The 22,771-nt window shown below is 41.9% G+C and overlaps 1 protein-coding gene across 2 annotated transcripts in view; it reads left to right on the plus strand.

Moving 5' to 3' along the window:
- STX6 (syntaxin 6) overlaps positions 1 to 22,771 on the plus strand; it is a 53,105-nt gene that overhangs the window by 23,485 nt on the left and 6,849 nt on the right. For both annotated transcript variants that reach the window (XM_026001129.2, XM_026001130.2), the window contains exons 3-7: positions 698 to 792; positions 8,606 to 8,668; positions 12,010 to 12,135; positions 13,388 to 13,494; positions 17,338 to 17,432. In XM_026001129.2, coding sequence (XP_025856914.1) covers positions 698 to 792; positions 8,606 to 8,668; positions 12,010 to 12,135; positions 13,388 to 13,494; positions 17,338 to 17,432 — 486 coding nt within the window. The remainder of the gene's footprint in view (positions 1 to 697; positions 793 to 8,605; positions 8,669 to 12,009; positions 12,136 to 13,387; positions 13,495 to 17,337; positions 17,433 to 22,771) is intronic.

The following is a 22,771-nucleotide window of genomic DNA, read 5'->3' on the forward strand; positions in this document are numbered from 1 at the left end:
CGCTATATATTAGCAGACTATAAGAGAAAAGACCAGAGAGCCATGCGAGTATCTGACATGGGGTGGCAGGACCGGACTGGGAGTGAGGAGATTAGGAGAATGTTGAAAGAAAAATTGAATTTTGTCCTTCTCAGATAAACTTGATACAGCTACTTAAATAATGACTTCAGTTTGTACATTTGGGGATTAAGAGTACACTTATCATAATTAGCACTGAATAATGTGTGAGATTGTTGAATCACTGTGTTGTACACCAGAAGAAGCCTCAGCCTCTGGATTAATAAGCAGGGTTAGCTTCTTGACATGAGTAGAGTGGTTTGGAATAGCAGATGAAAAAGGTATGCAAAGCTGTCCTGGGAAAGGTGGTCTATAGTCAGAAAAGAGTAGCTACCAAATGCTGGCAGGTGTCTGGGAGAGCGTAGTTCAGCTGTAGTCAGCCAGCCATGGATTCCTAGTGAACTCAGTCAGCAGAGGCTGTGTTTCCTAACCCGGTGGGTCTTCTCCATTTGGAGGCACAGAGATCCTCATAGTGGTGGGAGGAGAAGGTTTGAGAATGATGTGTGGCAAGTTGACCGTGTCTTAAGAAAACATTTAAGCTGGATACTGTTGCTTGCCTCTGAGAGATTTTGTGGTTTAACATGATGTTGTTGTTAGGCTTCTAATGATAAAATTGCTTTCCCTTGACTTTTTGACCCACGCATAGTTGAAGCAAACCCTAGAAAATTCAACCTCGATGCGACTGAATTGAGTATAAGAAAAACCTTCATCACAAGTACTCGGCAGGTTGTCAGGGTAAGAAATACGATCTTACGTGTTATTTGTGCAAGACATAGCTACTCTTCTCAGAACTTTTTCTTAATTGTAAACTAGTAGGTTTAACTCTGAAACTGCTTTTTAGTATGAATGAAATGCCAGTATCCCTCACAATTTCTCTGATTCAAATAAAGAAACTTGTTTTTAGTATTGTCAGGCTTATTTCTTAGAGCAAAAATGAGAGTAGATGACTGGCTTTGGGGAGGTTACTTTCCTTGGCTGTCGTTCCTCCAAACCAGTGATCTCTTTGCCTTGTTACTTCTTGGTATACTGTATTTTTGGACAAAAGGAAGAATTACTATTGTAGAAACCATTTGGTTTCTTGATTGATTGGTAATCACTTTACATTGTGAAGAGTGACTCTTACCGGGTTTGGATAGCGGCCTCTTCCACCATCTGAATTGTTTCTGGAACTTTTGCAACCCATGTTACTGACATTTCCATATACAACTTCTTGACAGCCTTTCGGGAGCTTTCCAGAGCAAGCATCCATCAGAATGTAAAAATCCAACTGAATAAGTCGTTAGTTTCAAATTATAGAGCTAATAACCTATTGTTTAAAAAAATAAAAAAACCTAAGAGAAAATATCATTTAAGTCAAATCTCGTCTCCTTGAGATATGTTTGTATTTTGAAACTATATGGCTAAGCCATTTGATTAGCATAACTAGATGTAAGAGAACCAGCTGTCTTTAACATATGTACTAGAAAGCAGCTTCCTTGAATAAAGAAACTTGGGATCATACCAGCGCTAACATATGGCTTTTTAGGAGTCATCTTAGGCAGGAACCTTAGTATGTGTTTGCCAAAGACTTTATGTCATGTGATTTCCTTTTGAAATTATTTCAAATGGTAGGTTATCACTGAACTTTAACTAATTCTTGTTTCTTCTTTTATTCATTAGTTGCCTTTCTATATACATATATCTAAATTATTGTTAAATAAGCCCACACTTTAATGGGCCAGTAACCTTTTTGGACCTAGGTACACCATCTCTATACACTGAGCATTTGGGTTAGACACTCCTAATTGCTCGCCAGTTCAGAATGCTATTCTGATAAGAAAGCCCCTTATTCTAATAAGGTATATTTCCAATTATTTATTTTATAAATATAGTTTGCTTTTTAAATTTTTTGTAATAGATTTTCTGAAAGATACTTTTTTTTTTTAAGATTTATTTATTTATTCATGAGAGAGAGAGAGACATAGGCAGAGGGAGAAGCAGGCTCCCTACAGGGGGCCCGATGTGGGACTCTATCCTGGATCCTGGGATCACACCCTCAGCGAAAGGCAGATGCTCAACCACTAGGCCACCCAGGCGTCCCACGAAATACACTAATGTAGAGGCTGGTATTTAAGTGGCACCTTGCAGTGAAGCATATATTCCTGAATTCAGTCATTGTATTTGTTCCTTTTGCAAGATAGTACTTTGCAAATTGAAATTCAGAGGTAAATGTATTATAAGTTAAGTTGGTAGAATTAGAAGTAGAAACCAAAGTTCATTTTCTAATACTTGAAAAGGTTTTTCAAGTACATTCTTTGAAAGAAATATTTTAAATCCAGTCCATCCTTCATAGTGTTGTGGTCCTTTTAGAGTTGAAGTCTTCTAAATCATACTTAACTATATATATATTTTTTTCATACTTAACTGTATAATCCAACTGAGTATTATACAGTTTTTAATCGTTCTTGTTTTAATTATGACCCCTTTGGGGGAAGCTGTTCTTGTTTGCTGGTTATAGGTTAACAGTACCTAACTGAGCTTTTGCTGATCTTGTTTTAATAAATTCTAATTGAAACTGTAAAAAGAGAAGGAGGTAGTAATGATGCTAACTTGATTTTCTTTTTAAAGCACCATGTGTTGATTGAATATTATTGCAGTTAGCTAAGCAGCCTTCATATACAGAGATCTCTGGGTTCTAGTTGGAGGAGCTAGAGTGGGATCAGAAAGTGAGCAGATTTGGGAAAGGAGACTTAAGACCAAGCTCTGATTTTGGGATTTGTATATCACAAGATTATGGAGTTTACATAACCATTAACCATTGTTAACCATTATCAGGAGGTTTTCATTTAGTTGCTCCAAAAAGAATACATTTTGATCCACAATTGATGCCAGTTGTGCTTTCTCCTTCTTAGGAGAGTCAGCGATACATTGTACATTTGTGTGTGTGTGGTTGTTTTCTCTGAAGAATTACGTCTTGTTTTTCTTTTCAACGAACATTCATTGGTTTTGCTTTTATTTTTTTAAAGATTTATTTATTTATTTATTCATGATAGACATAGAGAGAGAGAGAGAGAGAGAGAGAGAGAGGCAGAGACCCAGGAGGAGGGAAAAGCAGACTCCATGCCAGGAGCCCGACGTGGGACTCGATCCTGGGACTCCAGGATCAGGCCCTGGGCCAAAGACAGGCGTTAAACTGCTGAGCCACCCAGGGATCCTTGGTTTTGCTTTTAGAAGCCTCCCTTGTTTCAAGAGTCTTGTTTATGTATGTTTCCCCAAATGTCTTTTAAGGTTGCACCATTTGTCCTAGCTTTGTCCTAAGTTTTGCTCGCAGTTTTTACTGAAGAAAGGAAAATATTCTTTTTTGTGTGTGTGAATATAGCCTTTGATATATTTTTTAAATTTTTATTTATGATAGCCACACACACACAGAGAGAGAGAGAGAGAGAGGCAGAGACATAGGCAGAGGGAGAAGCAGGCTCCATGCACCGGGAGCCCAACGTGGGATTCGATCCAGGGATCGCGCCCTGGGCCAGAGGCAGGCGCCAAACCGCTGTGCCACCCAGGGATCCCAGCCTTTCATATTTTTGAAGTAATCATTTTTACATTTTGGAGTTACCTACGCATCAGTGATTTACATGTGCAGTTTTTCTGTTGTGAAAATATGTACCAGAAGTGATCTCATTTTAACCTAGTAGAAGAAAGTTTTGCAGTGTATGACAAGAGGGACACAGGGAATGAACTGCTAGGGAACCTAAGTTCTAGGCTCATCTGTGACCTTAATAAATTTCATCATGGCAAGTCACTTAGCCTCTCTAGGCTTGACATATTATCAACTAAATAGTCCTCACAGACATTCTCTAACTTTAACTTTTTAAAGGCAAGGAGAACTATACACCCCCCTGGGGGGGAAAAAAAAACTTGTTCCAACCCAAGAATTGTTTACGTTTCATCATAAGACAGACATGATTAACTAAAAAGGGTGAGGTGTGTGCGGTCTGAGCACAGAGGACATTGGCACATGAGACTTCTGAGTGGGAAGTACTGGGATATATAGTGTCCCATTCAGTGATTTCAGAGGACGCTCTGTAATGGGAACAAGAGCGTAAATAACAGATATTTATTGTTCTTTTGGCAGATGAACCAAATTGTATTGGTGCTAGGTGTTTCTTGTCTGCCGGTTCTAAACTTCATGTGTTAGAGAGAAAATAATTGATTATGGTTTTGGCCTGATGGATTATGATAGAATACCCTTATTAAACTGGTTAGTAACTTAGCTTAAAATTCCAAACCCTAATAAGAAGTAATCTGTTGTGTGGTATCTCACAGCTTTTAACCTATGTAGAAAAAATGCCATCCTGTGGAAGTGAAAGCTGGGCACCTTACCTGCTGCTGTGGCCACACACAGGATGAATACTGCACAGCAATTGGAGAAGTCACAGCCATCAGGGCTAACTGCCCCCTGCCCGCGCGCACACACACATATTTTATTAAGCAGAAACTTTAAAAACTGGAACTTTTAAAATATATATTTCCTTAAAGTAATACATGTTCATTAAAGAAAATTAGAAGAATGTCATAAGAGGAAAAAAATAGGAAAAGAAACCAAAGCTCAAAATAATAAACACAGAACTTTGTTATATTTTCTCATTTTCGTAACGCATAATAGTTGTATTTTTAGAGTGATCATAATGTTAAGCAATCATAAGCATTTTTATTTTTTTAAATTAAAGGAAATCCATACTTGTTTTTATTTTTTTATTTTATTTTTTTAAATTTATTTATGATAGTCACAGATAGAGAGAGAGAGGCAGAGACATAGGCAGAGGGAGAAGCAGGCTCCATGCACGGGGAGCCCGACGTGGGATTCCATCCCGGGTCTCCAGGATCGCGCCCTGGGCCAAAGGCAGGCGCCAGACCGCTGCGCTACCCAGGGATCCCAACATTTTTTTTTTTTTTAAGATTTTGTTTTTAAGTAATCTCCACATGCAACGTGGGACTCTAATTCACAACCCTACAATCAAGAGTTGCATGCTCTACCAACTGAGCCAGCCAGGCGCCCTCTTTATATTGTTTTCTTTTTCTTTCTCTTTCTTTTTTTTCTTAAAATAAATCCTAGTAGTGGACTTGCTGGGTCAAGGCCATGAATATTTGATACAAATATCAAGGCTCTTGATACAAAACGTCAAGTTTTTTTCAGAGTCCAGTTTACCTTCCAGCCATTGTTCCAGAACAGTAGTGTTTTGTTGTTGTTTTTTACATTTTTATTGAGGTATAACAATAGAGGAAAGTGCACGTATCCCAAGTATACAGCTTTAAGAGTTTGTAAACTGATCATAGCCATGGAAACAGCACCCAGAAGCATTCCAGTGCATTCCTAGCACCCCCTAGAAGGTTCCTTGTGCTCCTTTACATTCTTTATTTCCCTGTTGACTGTCCTGACTTCTAACAGCAAAAACACATCCTACAGATGAAGTTCAAAGGTTAATTGAACTTCAGTTACTTTTTCCATACACGTGTTGATATTTTCATTATGCAAGTAATGTTCATTGTCTTGAAAAAGACTATTATAAAATATATTAAATGCATTTTTTAAAGCATATATTATCCAAATCTATGAACATTTCAGATATTTGCTCTATAGTTAATAATATATATAGGATTGTACTATTATTATTATTTAAATATCTGAATATCATCTTAAGCTCTAATTGATAATTAGGAGCCCACAGGCCAGGAAATAATTAGGTGACAGTCTTACTTTAAGGCTTCTAGAATCTAGACCAGAGCAACTGAAACTTCAGAATTCATAAGACTCACCTGGGCACTTGTTAGCTGTACCTTAGAGTCTGCCTGAGTAGGTCTGGGTGGGGTCCAGGGACCAGCATTTTTTTTTTTTTTAAGATTTTATTTATTTTGAGAGAGCATGCAGGCACAAACGGGGGGCAGGGGGAGGGGAGGCGAGGGAGAGAGTGAATCTCAAGCGGACTCCACGCTGAGCGTGGAGCCCAACTCAGGGATCAGTCTTATGGCCCTGAGATCATGACCTGTGCTGAAATCAAGAGTCAGACACTTAACCAACTGAGCCACCCAGGTGCCTGAGGGACCTGCATTTTTAACACCCATCTCAGGTGACTGACTCAAGTAAATCTCACACATTTAAGAAATATGGCTTCTGTCACTGAATTCCCTTTGTTTTAAATATACCAATATCTTTGTTTTTATTTTTATGGTGAATATTTTCTTTTACTAAGTGTATTTTTCTCAGTTTCTATGGATGGGCTTTTATTTTTTGTCTCTTAAGGTTTGTCAACAGATGAAATAGGTGGAGAATCCTAGAATTTCTGGGTCAGCTGCGCCCTAGATGGAGCACCCCTCAGATGTGCTACCTACCCCGTGTCATTACCAAGGGCTCATGTATACTCTTGCTGAAGGCCTCCAACTGTGAGGAGCTTGCTCCTTCTGGATGCACCCTTTCTTATCTGGGGCAACACTGCTGCATCGTGACAAGTTATAATAAAATGATCTCTTTACTTTTGCTCTAAGTAACACTTTTTTTCTACAGAAAAACCAAAGTGATAAAACTAGATCATGAACCAGAACACTCTATGGCCCTGCTTAAAATATTTTTAAGGCCTTCTTCCCATTGCTTTTGCACAGAGGCCTACAATCTATGTAAGAATGGTTTTATGTTTTTTAAAGGATAGTTAGAAAACCCACACACAACAAAGAGCATATGACAGGGTCTGAATGTTCACTGTCTACTCCTTTACAAACAAAGTTTGCCCACCTGCCTCAGAATAAAATCTCAGTGGCCTGAAGGCCCTGCATGTGGGACCAAGCTTCTCTTCTGTCCCCCGCCCTGAACATGCAGTTGGCTCCTTCAGCCACCCTAACCTGCCTTCTCTAGAGCTAAGGGTACCTTTGTATTTTCTTTTCCTTTTGCCCAGAATTCTCAGCCTTTAGCTCTTCTGGTGGTTGGCTCATTCTTACCCTTTAGATCTCAATTCCAGTGTTACCTCCCATCCTTCTGAAGTGATGTCCATCACCCATTCAATTCCAGCCCTTTTTGTTCCCTTCCTTCCCAACACAGTGATTACCTTTTGATGTGTCTGTGGGATTGCTGTTTGCCTCTTCTCCACTGCAGTATCCGCTCCACGTGGGCAGGAGCTGTGCCTGTATTACTCTCTGCTCCAGGTGGGCACATATTAGGCTTGAGTAAGCATTTGCCAAACATAAAAATGGGTGCTTAGAAAGTTGAAGCAAGGTGATTATTATTCCGACATACCATGGTAGGAATTAGGAAAACTGTGCAATGTCTGATTTGCTGTTCGCATGTCATGGGTCTTGGAAGAAGCCTCTAGGAGCTGAATACCTCAACATTTGCATTTATATAATAGCCTACTTGCCAACAGAAAATTGTATCAAGTATTTTGGCAACTTTTTTTTTTTTAAAGAAAATTTGTATTACAGTAATCATGTATTCATTTCAAATCATTTGAAAGTCTACTGGGTTGTGTTTTTTAAAAAATATTATTTCAAAAAAATTTTTAAGATTTTATTTATTTATTCATGAGAATACACAGAGAGGAGAGAGAGAGAGAGAGGCAGAGACACAGGCAGAGGGAGAAGCAGGCTCCATGCAGGGAGCCCAAAGTGAGACTCGATCCCGGGTCTCCAGGATCACACCCTGGGCTGAAGTCGGTGCTAAACCACTGAGCCACCCGGGCTGCCCGGGCTGTGGTTTTAAATATAAGAAAAAGGGGTTGTATTTAATAAAGTATTTTGCTTTAGGTTGAGTAATGGGTCCGTCAGTTTTTCTTTCCATACGAACTTATTTTTGCTGCTGCTCTGGAAATTCACTCTTGTGTTAGAAATACTCTAGACTGGTGGTGCCTGGCTGGCTCAGTTAGTAGTACATGTGACTTTTGATCTTGGGGTGGTGAGTTTGAGCCCTGCATTGGGTGTAGATTATGAAAGGAAGGTAGGAGAGTCTATACTGCACATGAATCCAATTCAGAAATCAAATAAATAAAATAGAATACTGGAAAGTATTCCCTGGTTCTTAATGGTAAATATACTTGATCCTACAGTGTGTGGTTTTTTTCACATGTGTTCTGTTTGCAGATGCTAGCCCTTGAGCACAGGCTTCTGTGTTTGTGCCCCAGGATTGCCATTTACTGACTGTGTGACCTTAAGAAAGGATCTTAGCCGTTTTAGATCTCAGTCTTCTTACCTATAAAATACAAATAATACAGCTTCACAGAATCATTATGAAAACTCAGTAATAATGTGTGTAACCATACCATGGTGTTCCCAGCCTGTGGTAGGTAACCAGGAAGTATCAGTTCTCTTCCTCTTTCTTCCTATTTGAATTTAATGTCCATGTTACTCCTTTTTAAGGGAATGGGAGTCTTTTATTTGCTTTATTTTTGAGACTTACAAGCTAAAGAATGCTGTCTCTTTGTTTTAAAAAAAAAATTCACAGTAATGTATGTATTTTGCTAGCATGTAAAATGTTAATCATGATTTTGTTTTCATGTGTTTTCTGGTCTTCTACTCATCTCATTAGGACATGAAGGATCAGATGTCAGCTTCATCTGTGCAGGCATTAGCTGAACGAAAAAACAGACAGGTGAGTAAACACCTGAACGCACAGTATCAATCAAAGAAAATCGCATGGTTAGGTATTTGGAATTAAAAAATGCTGACGTCTGTGTATAGTGTGTTCAGGCAGAAGGCCTGTATGTGCTGAGGCCGGCAGGTGTTGGAAAAGTCTGATCCCTTTGCTCCAGCCCTGTCCTCTGTCTCTCCCTTGCTCATGCCCTCTATTTCTCTGGTCAGGGCTCCCATAGCACCCTCTGCTTATCCCTGTAGCCCATATATGCAGCCATTCACTCTGCACATGTTGCACACATTCTGTGTGCCAGGCTCTGGTAAGTGCTATAATTGCTTCCTCTCTTCTTTTTTTCTCTGCTGGACCCCAAGCTCCTTGAAAGTGAGGAGCAGTCGTGTCGGGCTGTTTTTAAATCTCCAGCTGTTGTTACATTGCCCATAGAACTTAACTAGACATTTAATGGGTGAAATTTTATGTAAAGATCTGAGAGGAACCTTACATGTGTGTTAGATCAAATCTTTCATCGTTGTATTTTTTTGAGATGAGGTCCAGTTTTTATTAGTTGTTACAGATAAATTATGAAACCTGATTTCAGAAATGCAAGCACACATGATGACATATCAAAAATAAAAGCTGCAAGAGACTAGTCCTTGATTTTTAAGTATCTTTTTTTAAAAGATTTATTTATTTCAAAGGGGAAGGGGGCACATGTGTACACATGCTACTGGGGGGAGAAGTAGAGGGAGAGAATCTCAAGCAGACTCCCTGCTGAGCAGAGAACCTAACACAGGACTCGATTACAGGACCCGTGAGATCATGACCTGAGCTAAAACCAAGAGTCAAATATTCAATTGACTGAGCCACCCATGTGCCCCTTAAGTATCTTTTTAAAATTAGACAGTTTGGATAGAAATTCCTTTCCAACTGATAATATCCTTTTAAAAATATATAACAGTCACCTAAAATTTAGATTTAACTTCAATTCTTTTCAGACTTTATAAAGTTACCGATAGTCCATTTAGTACACTGTTAATTCAAGGAACAGCTCATCATTTTTAACTAACTAGGAATTGGTAAATCCTTACTTTAGACCTGTGGGTGTTTGTTGACCCATTAAATTTGAAAACAAGTATTGTAAGAGTTCAGAGAGAGGGAAGGGGTTCTCCAGATACCACTTCACCTAATTTTCCTGTTTCCTCTCCCTGCATTTCATTCTTCCAGTTATTGTTGTGGTTTCTTCTTCCTGTCTCCCTCCCTTCCTCTTGCCAGTGATGCTAGGAAAAGCCAGGCGCTAATTCGGCTCATCTGGCATGAACTCTTGAAAGAAGATAAGGGCATGGCCATGGCTGGTAGAGTTCCCTTTTGTCCTCACTGGAGCTTACAGAAGTTGAGTGACAGTACCCAGAGCAGTTGTGACAGTGAGATATAAGGAACACTTGGCCTCCATTACTCTGAACTTGAATTGTTTTATTCTCTACTACTATTCTTTACTACATAGTAGTAGTAAAAGTGGAACTCACTTAAATGTGTACTTAGACATTGCCTTTCCACGTATGGCTTGGAATTTTGTTTTTGGTGTTGAGTAAAATGTCACAGAGTCACAAATTTTCAGGGAACGGCAGGGCCAGTTTTCTCTAAGCACTCCAGCAGGCAGCCTGCCTCACTGCTTCATGCCAGGACCTCCTGCTCTGGCACCTGCGCACAGGCTGGTCTTCCGGTGCTCTGGGCCCTCTCCATCTTCGTTCCCATGAAAGTAGATTCCTGGAAGGCAGACTGATGAAATCGAATCTGCTTCACAATAAAGCATATAGCTAACTTAACAGCATGACATATGTCCACCTAAGTGTAGACCAGAAAAAAACAGACCCGATGGTGACCCCAGGAGCACAAAAGGCTGGCGGAGACTCCAGTTCTCTGTTGGTAGCCTCATGATGTGCTATATATAAACTTTTTCTGACCTTGAAAAAACTGTCACTTAGCCTCAGTGTCCTCCGTAGATTCTTAGAGTCTTTGCCTTAGAATGAGCAGGCTCTTTTAAACTTCACAGCCCTGAGATTAGGTTGAGTAGAGCCATGTACAAAAGGCCTTGGGTCTACGTTATACCAAAGACAGTCCCCATGCAGCCTCTTGACTGGACTGAGGAGGCCTTGGGCTGCTGGTAGCTCTCGTGACATCCTGGTCCTCTTCTCAGAACTCCCTCAAAACTTAGGCTCTGCGTCTTGAGCTTCTCCGATCCCCATTCCTGAAGTGTGGCTGTTTGACTAAAGTCACCTCCGAAATCAGGTGAGGAGGTCCGTGTCTGTTTGGAGGGGCTTTCAAAGGCCTTTTCAGACAGAGAACTGAGTAATCAGGCTTTAAACAGTTCTGGAGATAAAAAGTACCCGGTAAAAAGATTGGCAATTCCACAAGGAAAGAGGATCTGAGCCAGTACAGCATCTTTTGGTTCTTTGTGCAGGGCTGGTATGAGCAGTAACTTTGACCAACTAGTCAGACAGGCTCGTGGGGCTCCCAGTCAGAGCCCACTATGAGAATGAGCTCTCATATTGCTGGCCAGCTTCTTCATGGAGGGCAGACTTATCCCTTTTCCAGACTTATCCTGTTCTGGCTACAAACTTCCTTGAATTCATATTGGGAAACCTGACCCTAGTGAAGAGCTCTGACTTCAGCACCAGTGATTGCCTGGGCTGTCAGGGTCAGGCGCTCATTTGTGACCAATGCCTGCTTGTGAAACACCCCCCACCCCCCGCCAGCTCCTGCTTGGGAAGCCTGTAGCCTTTTAGTTCAGCTGAAGGGCACTGGCATCTATTCATGGGTAAAATTGAACAGACATTGGTGGTTCTTGTGCCTTCTGTGCATGAGGGGCTGTGATTTAGCTTGTTGTCATTCCAGGCAGCTCTCTCTGCCTCCTTCCGAAGAAACCTGAAAACTTTCTTGGCTCATACTTGAATAAAAAGGACTCTAGATCCTGTGGAATGAGATTAGAACCTATGGATCTCTGATGAACTTCCAACGGTGCTAGGAAGAGCTGGCCTGAAGAGACCAAGTGCTTTTAGATTGTAAAGCAGTATACAGATGGGCGTTTGTTGACTTAGAGTTGACCTTTATTTGTATTTTCATGGGACAAAGCCCATTTCTGAGTCCCATCGGGAGAGTTTAGAGGCAGCGGGTGCCCTTCCTGGCATTCCTGAAATTGTGCCACGCAGGCACCAACCTACACCACTGGACAAAAGGCTGACCCTGTGGAAAAATGCATTGTGAGCAACATGTGAACTCTTTCTGTCACGGTGGTGGAGCTTTTCAGATAGTAATGGCTTGTTTCCCCTGACCCGGCTGCCCCCCACCCTGTTCTGCTCTCACAGGCACTGCTAGGGGACAGCGGTGGCCAGAACTGGAGCACCGGGACAACAGACAAATACGGGCGCCTCGATCGTGAGCTCCAGCTAGCTAACTCCCATTTCATTGAGGAGCAGCAGGCGCAGCAACAGGTACCTGAGAAGCTGCTGGCTGAGGGTGGGGTCAGGGCACCTCCCTCCGTTCTTCTGCCAGCCAGGGACTAGAGCCTGTCCTGTGGCTGCCTGTGTCTCCATGTGCAACGATTGTGTATACGAAGGGCTTTTAAGACCTCCTTCAGAGCACGACCTTTTCAAGAGAACCAAGCTTGATTAGCTCTCTTAGGAAAAGCAAACCAGACATCCAAAACTGACAGACAAGGCCATTGATTTAAAAACACACACACACACACACACACACACACACACACACACACACACACAAAACCCCAGCAACCTCTTCCCCCGCCTCCACTCAGTTTTTTGTTCATTTCAACAAAACACTTTCAGAAAGATCAAGTCCTTGTTTTTTCGTTGAAAATTATTGTTGGTTCCATTATATGTAAAAATGATTGCTTTGCTGGAGGTTACAGGGTAGAAGGAAAATGAGATTGATTATGTTTACATCGTTACTTTAGATATGTGTTATATTTTAAAAAGGAGGCTAATAATAATGTTTCTAAGGATTTGAGGATTATCTATCCATTGAACCTACTGCTTCTTAAATATTATGTTTTATGTATACATGTAGGTTTGTATGTTCTTTTTCCATTGGCCTGCCGGTTTAACTACTTGTCTACTTAAATTGCTATTAATCAAGCAAACTTTTTTTTAATGTAAAAAATGAAGAGGCTACAATACAATTAGAAGTAATTATTTATCACTCAGTAGTTGTCCTTGAGGCAGCCTACTGCCTCAGGGCCTCCTCTAGTTTGTCCTTGAGGAGGAAGGAAAGGACTCCTGTATGCAGTTTTCCCACATTCACAGATTTGCTGGCCTCTCTCTTGTAGTCAGGCCATGGCAGTCTGTTGTGGATTGAGACCTTGACCCTGGCGGTGGGCTTCCTCTTCCTCAACATCCCATGTCTCAGTGGCCACAGCGCAGGTGCTTTTGACCCTGCTCTGTTCCCTCATGGGACTTGAGTCAACCAGAGTAAATCGCTCTTGGTGGTTTCCAGGCCTGCTGACTGTTCACAAGTTGGATCAGCAGAAAGTATCAGTAGCTTGACAACCCAGCCTTTTGAGCAGTGTGTTCTCAGAGGCGATGGTCTGGTCCTTCGATTTCTGGGCTTTGCTTCTGAATGAGAATTGTCCCAAGTTGGCAAGGAAGCTAGCAGCTGCTAGAGTACTGGGCTTGGAACCAGGTAAGATGGATTTTAATTGCTTATTTCCCATTTCTCTGGCACCAGTTGATCGTGGAACAGCAGGATGAGCAGTTGGAGCTGGTCTCTGGCAGCATTGGGGTGCTGAAGAACATGTCCCAGCGCATCGGAGGGGAGCTGGAGGAACAGGCAGTGTGAGTATTGACACGCCCCTCTCGCTGCAGTGAAATTGAGGGGCAAAGCCATCTCACGGGACCCCTAAAAAGCCTGACAGTTACATGGCTAGTAAAACCAAAAGCTGTTTCACTTCTATAGCTGCATCTTTATTCTGTCTTACAGACTAGTCTCTCTGCAAAGAAGCAAATTTATCAGATAAAATTTTCAACACGATTTGGGCAAAAAGTTACTATCATGATTATTTTACCCCCTGCAAAAACAGATACAGATTCCTCTAAGCGGATTCTCAGAGTGTTGTGATGAATGGGACTATGAGACAGATATGGCTGTGTAACCTCCCTGGAGAGGATAGGACATGAGCTGACTTCACTCTATCATCCCATGACTCTCCCACTCCATTGAACAGAACTTCTGGCTCTGCATCTTAAACTTTAACGTATTGGAAAAAAGTTTATAAATGTAGCTTCAATTAATGAAAAAAATCTTCCCTCTCAAAAAGTAAAAACAAAGCAAATGAAAACATAACTGGGTTTATTTGGTTTTCCTTCAGCGCAGTCTCCTTTTGTGCTCAGAAGTAGACACACCAAAAGCATCATTCTTAAATGCTTTCACTTCATAAATTTCTTTCTGAAAAAATAAGAGCATCCTGTAGGGTATTTCAGAACCTCTCCTATCTCAGTGTTGTATTCAGCCTTCTACATTCATTCTTCATAAATTCAGACTGGGTGTTTGTTCTGTTAGGAGGTCCTGGGTATCCATAGAGGACCAAACAGAACAGTCCCTGCCATCAGAGAGTTTACCATATACCGCTTTGAACAGACATTCTACAAATGGTGCAAGTCATTAAGAGATGACAGAGAAATAAGGAGGAAGAGCGTGGTGCCTTGAGAGTCCTCACCCAGCTCAGGCTGCATACCTGACTTAGCCCAGGTTGTCCCTGAGAAGTTGTGTTGAACTGGAATCTGAAGGATGTGTGAAAGTGGCCCAGGAGAGGGGTGCAGGCAAGGAGAGGGTCAACCAGGAGTTAGAGTGAGAGAGAGTACATGGGACAGAATGGTCTGGTGTGTGTAGAACATGTGGGTAAAAAGGAGAGAGTCGCAGAAGTCAAGATAGGGAGACTGAGAACAGAGCAGGGAGGCCTTAGAAGCCCATTAAGGGGTTAGGATTTTCCCACCTGAGGGGTATAAGAAACATGAAGATTATGTTGGGAGTAATGCCACGGACGAGTTTATGTTCTGGGCAGACCTATCTAGCTGCGGCTTAGGTAACGAACAGTAGTGGAGCAAGACTGGAGGCAGGGGCACCTGGGGGGATACTGGAAGAGTAGTAGTCTAGGCATGCATGTTCATTTTCTGTCTAAAATGCATTCTTCCATACTCTGGTTTCTCTTCAGATTGTATAAATCTTTCACCATTTAAAATGCATTCTTCTCCTAAAATTCCATTTGCAGATGGAAAAGGACTAATTGCTTGAACTCCTTGGGGTTCGGTAGATGACAGAGAAGCCTGGCCAACTTCAGTTAAAGATGGTGACTTGACCACACCGAACACACCTGTCTCGCCCCTTCCCTAGAGCCCACTAGAGCATGAGCAGAGGGATTTTTTTTAAAAACTGGTTTAAAACCTGTGGTGACATAGAACATGAAATAAAGAACAATAACCATAACATTTTAGGTCTTAGAAAGTAGGGAAATCAATGGCTACTGATTCAACAGTCCATAGAAAGCTAAATCCTCCACCAGCTGTGGGGGGGAACACTCACTGTGATAGTGTGAGCCCCACGGGGCGCACTCATCACATTGTGACACACTCATACTGGAAGCAAGGGGGAAGAGAAGTGGGATGGTTACAGAGATGGGGAAAGAAGTGGGGCAGAGCTAAGCCCTACCTTCTGCATGTAGCACCTGTAGGACAGGATTCTGGTGTAAGCATGTTACTTTGACACAGGGAGAAAGCACCCAGGGAATAGTGGGAGGGGTTGGCAGCAGGTGTCTGAGGGGACAAGAAACAGTTGGGTTTTTTTTCTTATAAAAAAACGCTATTAACACGCTATTTAGCTCTTTAAACTGTGTATAACTTTGGTTAAAATAAATAAATAAATAAATAATAACAACAATAATAAGTAAATTAAAATACCTGGACCTTGGACTTTGACCTATGTTCTCCACTACTGGTAGCCACTGGCAACTGTGACCATTGAATACATAAAATGTGGTCAGCTGGAACTGAGTGAGATGTGCCCTGAGTCTAAATGCAGATTTTGAAGACTTCTATGAAAAGAAATGTAAAGTAGCTTGTGAGTGATTTTTCTTATATTAATTACATGTTGGAATGATAATATTTGGGATATATTAGGCCAAATAAAACAGATTATTAAAATTCATTTCAAAAAAATAATAAAATTCATTTCATCTTTTTGTTTTAAATGTGGCTACTAACAAGCGTTAAATAGCATATCGGACTCAGTTTCTTTTGGACAGCGCTGACTTAGATCTGGGCTAGAAACCTAATTTCATGGGTGTCCTTGGGCTAGGGGTTGGGTGACTGGCCTTTCTGTCCTCAGTAGGAAAAGTCATGCCCAGCATACAAAGGTGGCTCTTGTTTTTCAGTATTTGGCCCAGCCCGGGTAGGTCTGCAGCTGCAGGGCCAAGACGCTACCAGGATCTTAGAGGAGCTAATAATGTGTTAATTTGAAATTTCAGGTAAGGGACAAAGATCTGTTTATTTAGTTGTCAACATGGAGTTTATTTAATAATTGACTTAATGAGGAGTTGGTTACCTGAGTACTTACTGCAGGGCTGTCAGGTGCCTCTCAGGTGGGCACAGACCAAGCACAGTAGTTTTTAGCTTCCATTGATGCTGTCAGAGTAAGGAAGCCTTTTTAATAAGACCTCTGGAAAAAAAAAAAAAAAGATCTCTGGTACTAATTGGTATGTTACGTTCCATACTCAGGATAATCATATGTTAACCCCAAGTTGAAAAGTCTGGAATGTTTTGTATTTTATGAAATAAACACCGTTGGAATAAGGATTTTGGTGTTTTCTTTCCCTGCTGCAACTTCAACAGCAAGTTCCTGGAGCCGCTTTTCTTAGTGGGCAAACACTGACTTCTCTGTGGGTATAGATGAGGAGCGCATGCTGTCAGGAAGGTCAGTCCCAGGGCCTCCCAGCTATATGACAAAGCACAGAGTGCACTAAAGGAGACATTATGTGATTAAAGTGTATTTAGCTCATATCGCCATAAAGTGCTTTGTGTTATGAGCTGGTGCTCACAAGACCCTGACAGGGAAGCTACCCCATTTTACAGATGTGGAAACAGTGCCAAAGAGTTGTGAGGCACCTTGTCAAGGTAGCAAGGGAAGCAAGTGGCAAAGCTTGGTTGTCTGACTTCACACAGCCTCTTTCTAGTGTACTGCATTGCCCCTGAGTTTGTATTATTATATAGTCAGGTCCACGCTTCCTGGTCTACAATTCCAAAACCCAGAAAGCTCTAAAAAATCTTCTAAAAAAAGGTTTCAGCAAGCCCATACTACAAAATACCTGACCTGAATTCTGATTTTTTCATAGTTTCTCTGCAGAAATGTGAACATGTTTGATGATGAGGTCTGCCCCAGACCCTGCTTGAGGGTATTGGCTCATATACAGCTCATGTAACTTACTACTTTTTAAGTTCCACAAATTTTGAAATCGAAAACATCTAGGGCTAAGGATTTTGGATAATAGATTTGGGGCTCAAATCCCAAAGTTACCTGTTTTAGGTTTGCTAAACCTGAGGTGTAGTTCCTGTTTTAATTCCACAGCCAGTGCATCGCCAGGACTTTGTGCTTACCGGCTACCGTTCTGTGTCTGCTTCTCTTTCTAGTATGTTGGATGATTTTTCTCATGAGTTGGAGAGTACTCAGTCTCGGCTGGACAACGTGATGAAGAAACTTGCAAAAGTATCTCACATGACCAGTGGTATGTATGGCATTTAAACCTTAAGAATTCCCACTTAATTCTAGAAACACGGTCTGTAGGATTCTCATAGGTGTGACCCCTCAGATCTTTCCCGTGACATATTTCTGGTCCTGCTCTCTGGTCAGAGAAGGACACTAGTATGCATGGGCCTCATCTGCCGCTGTGGCCTTCACCTGAGATGTGGGCTTTGTGTTCTCCCATCCCATGAGGCTGGTGGTGGTGAGTAGCTTTTCTCCTGGCGGATCAACTCTCTTTGCAATTACAAAATCCTCTTATTTTTTCTATTTCCTTGCAAGAACAGGGAACTTTTTATAAAACAGTAATTAAGAAGCCAGTTACTGTTTCTTTCTTTCATTGAGAAACTCCCACCATTTCTTTTTTTTTTTTTTTTAAAGATTTATTTATTTATTTATTCATGAGAGGCACACAGAGAGAGAGAGGCAGAGACACAGGCAAAGGGAGAAGCAGGCTCCACGCAGGGAGCCCGATGCGGGACTCGATCCCGGGTCTCCAGGATCAGGCCCTGGGCTGAAGGTGGCACTAAACCGCTGAGCCACCTGGGGTGCCCCACTCCTACCATTTCAAAATAAGATGGCCTTGCAGATCTAATTTAAATGGTTTTCATTTAAATCCATAGTGGAATACTCCAGCAGATTTGCCCTGGGATGGGGATGAAGAAGTAACAGTTTTCAAATCAGTCACTATATAGGAAGATATGTTCCAATGACTCGTTTTTGTTTTGTTTTGTTTTGTTTTTATTGCAACAACCCACTTCCCCTAGTACATTAGAAATAATATATTTTAGGGCAGCCCCGGTGGCGCAGTGGTTTAGCGCCGCCTGCAGCCCAGGGCGTGATCCTAGAGACCTGGGATCGAGTCCCACGTCGGGCTCTCTGCATGGTGCCTGCTTCTCCCTCTGCCTGTGTCTCTGCCTCTCTCTCTAGCTGTGTCCCTATGAATAAATAAATAAAATCTTAAAAAAAAAATAATATATTTTAAATCAAAGAAAATCCAGTATCTCCTTTTTTCTTTAGTTGGTGGGGGGTGCTTGGTGAAGGGAGAAAGGAACTGAACTCCTTGAGGTGATGTAGGTGTTCTTGAACCAGAGCACCCAGCACCCCACTGGAACCTCCCGTTTCTTGACACCTCATTCTTTGGGTTTCCTATCATCAAGTCTGTGTTGCAGGGTCTAATAGTTCAATCTTTTGAGCTGAGACTTCAATACAAATGTATATTTGCTTTCCAACAAGTCAATTCGTAATCAAGTTCTAGAACAGTTGTCTAGGGCTCAGCTTCTTATCTGTAAGGGAAAAAAAAGTAGGCTGATGCCTACCTCTCAAGATCGTTGAGAAGATTAAATGAAATAATAGTAATTAGTGTACAGATGTTTAACAGTGTCTCCCATATATTACTACTTAGTAAATGTTTGGTTTTTTAAAAAAAAATATAAAGCAGAATATGGCCCTCCAGGGCAAAGGACCTCTTATATCCAAAATAGAGGGAGGCTCGGAGCCAGACTTTTAGTTCCTTCTTTCTCTCCAGGGACAGATAACTTGATGCTGTAGCAAGTCATTGCCTAAAAGCAGGCACCAGCTTAGTTCATCTTTCACACGCTTCAGAGAAAGGTTTACAAAACCTTCTTCCTTCTTTCTCTCTCTACTCTTCCACCTTCAGCCCTCTACTTTGAAAAAGAAAGATTAATGAAGTATTATATAACCAGTTTAAACACGAGGCCTCTCACCAGTGTATGTATTACTCACAAAGTCAAGTAGCTACTTCAGCACCAGTTTTGTTTGGGGAAGAGCAAAGAACAAAGATGCACTGTGTCTTTGTTTCTCAGCATTCCGGGTATGAATAATTTAGAAAAGTACTTGCATTGTGATAAGCCGTTCAGTGTGTATAAATAGCACTGAGCCTTGCTTATGCTTTATTCTCCTTTAGCCTAAAAGAAAAGTTTAGGGAGCAGAGTAGGGACTTCAGTTACATTTGTCTGAGAGGAAGAGCCAGGAAACCAAGCATTCAGCCTGGAAGACCCTTCAGTTTGGACAGCTTGCCTGTGGTTTTCATTTTAATCTTTGCTCACTTGCAAAAGAAAGATTGCGTGAGGGTTCCCACTCCGTGGTGCTGGCTTCAATTTGGCAACAAGGCAATTGGTATTTGTCTCTGTTCTCCTATATCACTTTTGGGCAAGTTCACCACCTTTTAATCTGTACCTAAAGTATATTAAGTACACACGGCAGTTGGATTAAGCGGTAAGTGAGCACACATGCTGCACGATCTTGAAGAGCCAGGATCTGGTTCCTTCCTCCCTTCACCAACCACCCCCACCAGCTAAAGAAAAAAGGAGATGCTGGGTTTTCTTTGATTTAGAGCCAGAACACTTGCCCTCCCCGTGGCTGGCTGCTCCACAGCAGAGGTCAGCCAAGATGCCACACCTGCCTTTGTGAGTGACCCAAGTAAAGTATATTCTTTTGAGTGGATACAGGGGTTTTCTTCCCCTCACTTTCCAAAATTCTGTTATCTTTTCTCTCTAGGGCAGAAAAATATACTGGAAGGGGAAAGAAACTTGCCATTAGAATTCTCTTTGTTCCTGTCTGACTTTTTGAGGCAGGTCTTGAACATGCAAAACTGGTTAGGCTTTTCCCTTGAGAGCACAGAAGCCTTTGGGTAGTACTGACGCCTTCTGGTGAGAAGTCAGCTGGGGTACCAGCTCCCAGAGGTTACGTGGTTCATGCTCCATCACAGCCGCTTAGCACTTCGGAGGAAAGTGGCTTTAAAAGAGTGTTCCTGGGTTGTGCTGGCCTGTGTGACCCAACTTCTTGATGAAAAACCCCCCTTTAATGGAGTTGTGGAAGAAGTGACTGGAGGTGGGAGGGGATTGGGTAGAGGCTGATGGAAAGCCAAAAAGTGGACAATTGGTTCAATATTGGGTTTTAGAATGCAGGACAGGGGGAGGGGCAGGAATCTATATGAGGTTGGGGGGGTGCTCAGGAAGCAATTACCTTGACTGTTTTGTCTTGGAGGAATATCAACTAATCATTTTATTTCCTTTAAAGATTTTATTATTTCTTTATTTGACAGAACGTGCGTGCTCACCAAGCAGGGGAGGGGCAGGGAGAGGGAGAAGCCGGCTCCCTGCTGAGCAGGGAGCCTGATAGGGGCTTGATCCCAGGACCCTGAGATCATGACCTGAGCTGAAGGCAGACACTTAACCAACTGAGCCACCCACGTGCCCCTTGACTAATCATTTTAATGAGAGTGTTTTTAATTTATCATAAACATTTTTAAATATATGAAAAAATGCTCGATACTCAAGTTTTCTTGGCCAGTGAAGTGACAGTTAAACAGATTAAAAATATTATCTGGGTGCTTGGGTGGCTCAGTCGCTTAAGCATCTGCGTTCAGCTCAGGTCATGATCTCAGGGTCCTGGGATCGAGCCCCGCATCTTCTCCCTCTCCCACTCCCTCTGCTTGTGCTCTCTCCCTGTCAAATAAATGAATAAAATCTAATATATATATATATAATCTGAGTAGGTCGATTCTGCCTCCCATGCCCATTGGACTAGTCCTTGTTCAGGTACGAAACCGACAGACTTGGGATCTTTGCCCTAATCACACTTACTGAGTTTCTAGCATGTCTGAAGTAGAACAAAGTGATCACGACTAAGAAGGTACTTGCTTTCCTTATTATCAGTTGGTGGCAATCTATTGGCCAGTTCTAAGATTTTGCTATCCATGACATTTAAATAATTTGTGTGCTTGGTTTGTGGACTTAGCATTGCTTTGTAGAAAGATTTGCAATATTGTCCTAGACTCAGACCTTTAGATAATGTGATTCTCAATAGCTATGGTGTGCTGGAATCTGTGGGCTTTCAAATAAACTTTTTTTTTTTAAAGATTTATTTATTTATTCATAGACACAGAGAGAGAGAGAGAGAGAGAGGCAGAGACACAGGGAGAGGGAGAAGCAGGCTCCATGCAGGGAGCCCAATATGGGACTCGATCCCGGGTCTCCAGGATCACACCCCAGGCTGCAGGCAGCGCCAAACCGCTGTGCCACCAGGGCTGCCCTCAAATAAACTTTTGATGAATCCGTATACCTTTATATTTTTTAATATATATATGTTTATTTTTTTTAATTTTTATTTATTTATGATAGTCACACACACAGAGAGAGTGAGAGGCAGAGACACAGGCAGAGGGAGAAGCAGGCTCCATGCACCGGGAGCCCGACGTGGGATTCGATCCCGGGTCTCCAGGATCGCGCCCCGGGCCAAAGGCAGGCGCTAAACCGCTGCGTCACCCAGGGATCCCTATATTTCTGTTTAAATGGAGTGGTCACCTCTAGCATTTCAACTGTGTTTTCATAAGCCAGCCGAATTCTCAGTCTCTTTGTTTTGTTATATATATATATATATTTATACATACATATATATATTTTGTTATATATATATATATTTTTTAAGTTTGATTTGCCAACATATACTATAACACCCACTGTTCATCCCATCAAGTGCCCCCGTCAGTGCCCGTCACCCCGTCACCCCAACCTCCCGCCCACCTCCCCTTCCATTTCCCCTTGTTCATTTCCCAGAGTTAGGAGTCTCTCATGTTTTGTTACCCTCTCTGATTTTTCCCACTCAGTTTCCCTCCTTTCCCCCATAATCCCTTTTACTATTTCTTATATTCCCCGAATGAGTGAAACCATATGATGTTTGTCCTTCTCCAACTGACTTACTTCACTCAGCATAATACCCTCCAGTTCCATCCAGGTCAAAGCAAATGGTGGGTATTTGTCGTTTCTGATGGCTGAGTAATATTCCATTGTATACATAGACCACATCTTCTTTATCCATTCATCTTTCGATGGACATTGAGGCTCCTTCCACAGTTTGGCTATTGTGGACACTGCTGCTATAAACATCGGGGTGCAGGTGTCCCGGCGTCTCACTGCATCTGTATCTTCGGGGTAAATCCCCAGCAGTACAATTGCTGGGTCGTAGGGCAGATCTCTCTTTAACTCTTTGAGGAGCCTCCACACAGTTTTCCAGAGTGGCTGCACCAGTTCACATTCCCACCAACAGTGCAAGAGGATTCCCCTTTCTCCACATCCTCTCCAACATTTGTGGTTTCCTGTCCTGTTAATTTTCACCATTCTCACTGGTGTGAGGTAGTATCTCATTGTGGTTTTGATTTGTATTCCCCTGAGGGCAAGTGATGCAGAGCATTTTCTCATGTGCTTGTTACGCCAGACAAATTCTATCAGTCTGACCCTTTGTGGAACACGCAGAGCACATCTACAGAAAGACTGCTTGTTCTTTCTACACCTGCATGAGTAA

The sequence above is a fragment of the Vulpes vulpes genome, chromosome 13 (genome assembly GCF_048418805.1).
Source record: "Vulpes vulpes isolate BD-2025 chromosome 13, VulVul3, whole genome shotgun sequence".
Lineage (NCBI taxonomy): Eukaryota > Metazoa > Chordata > Mammalia > Carnivora > Canidae > Vulpes > Vulpes vulpes.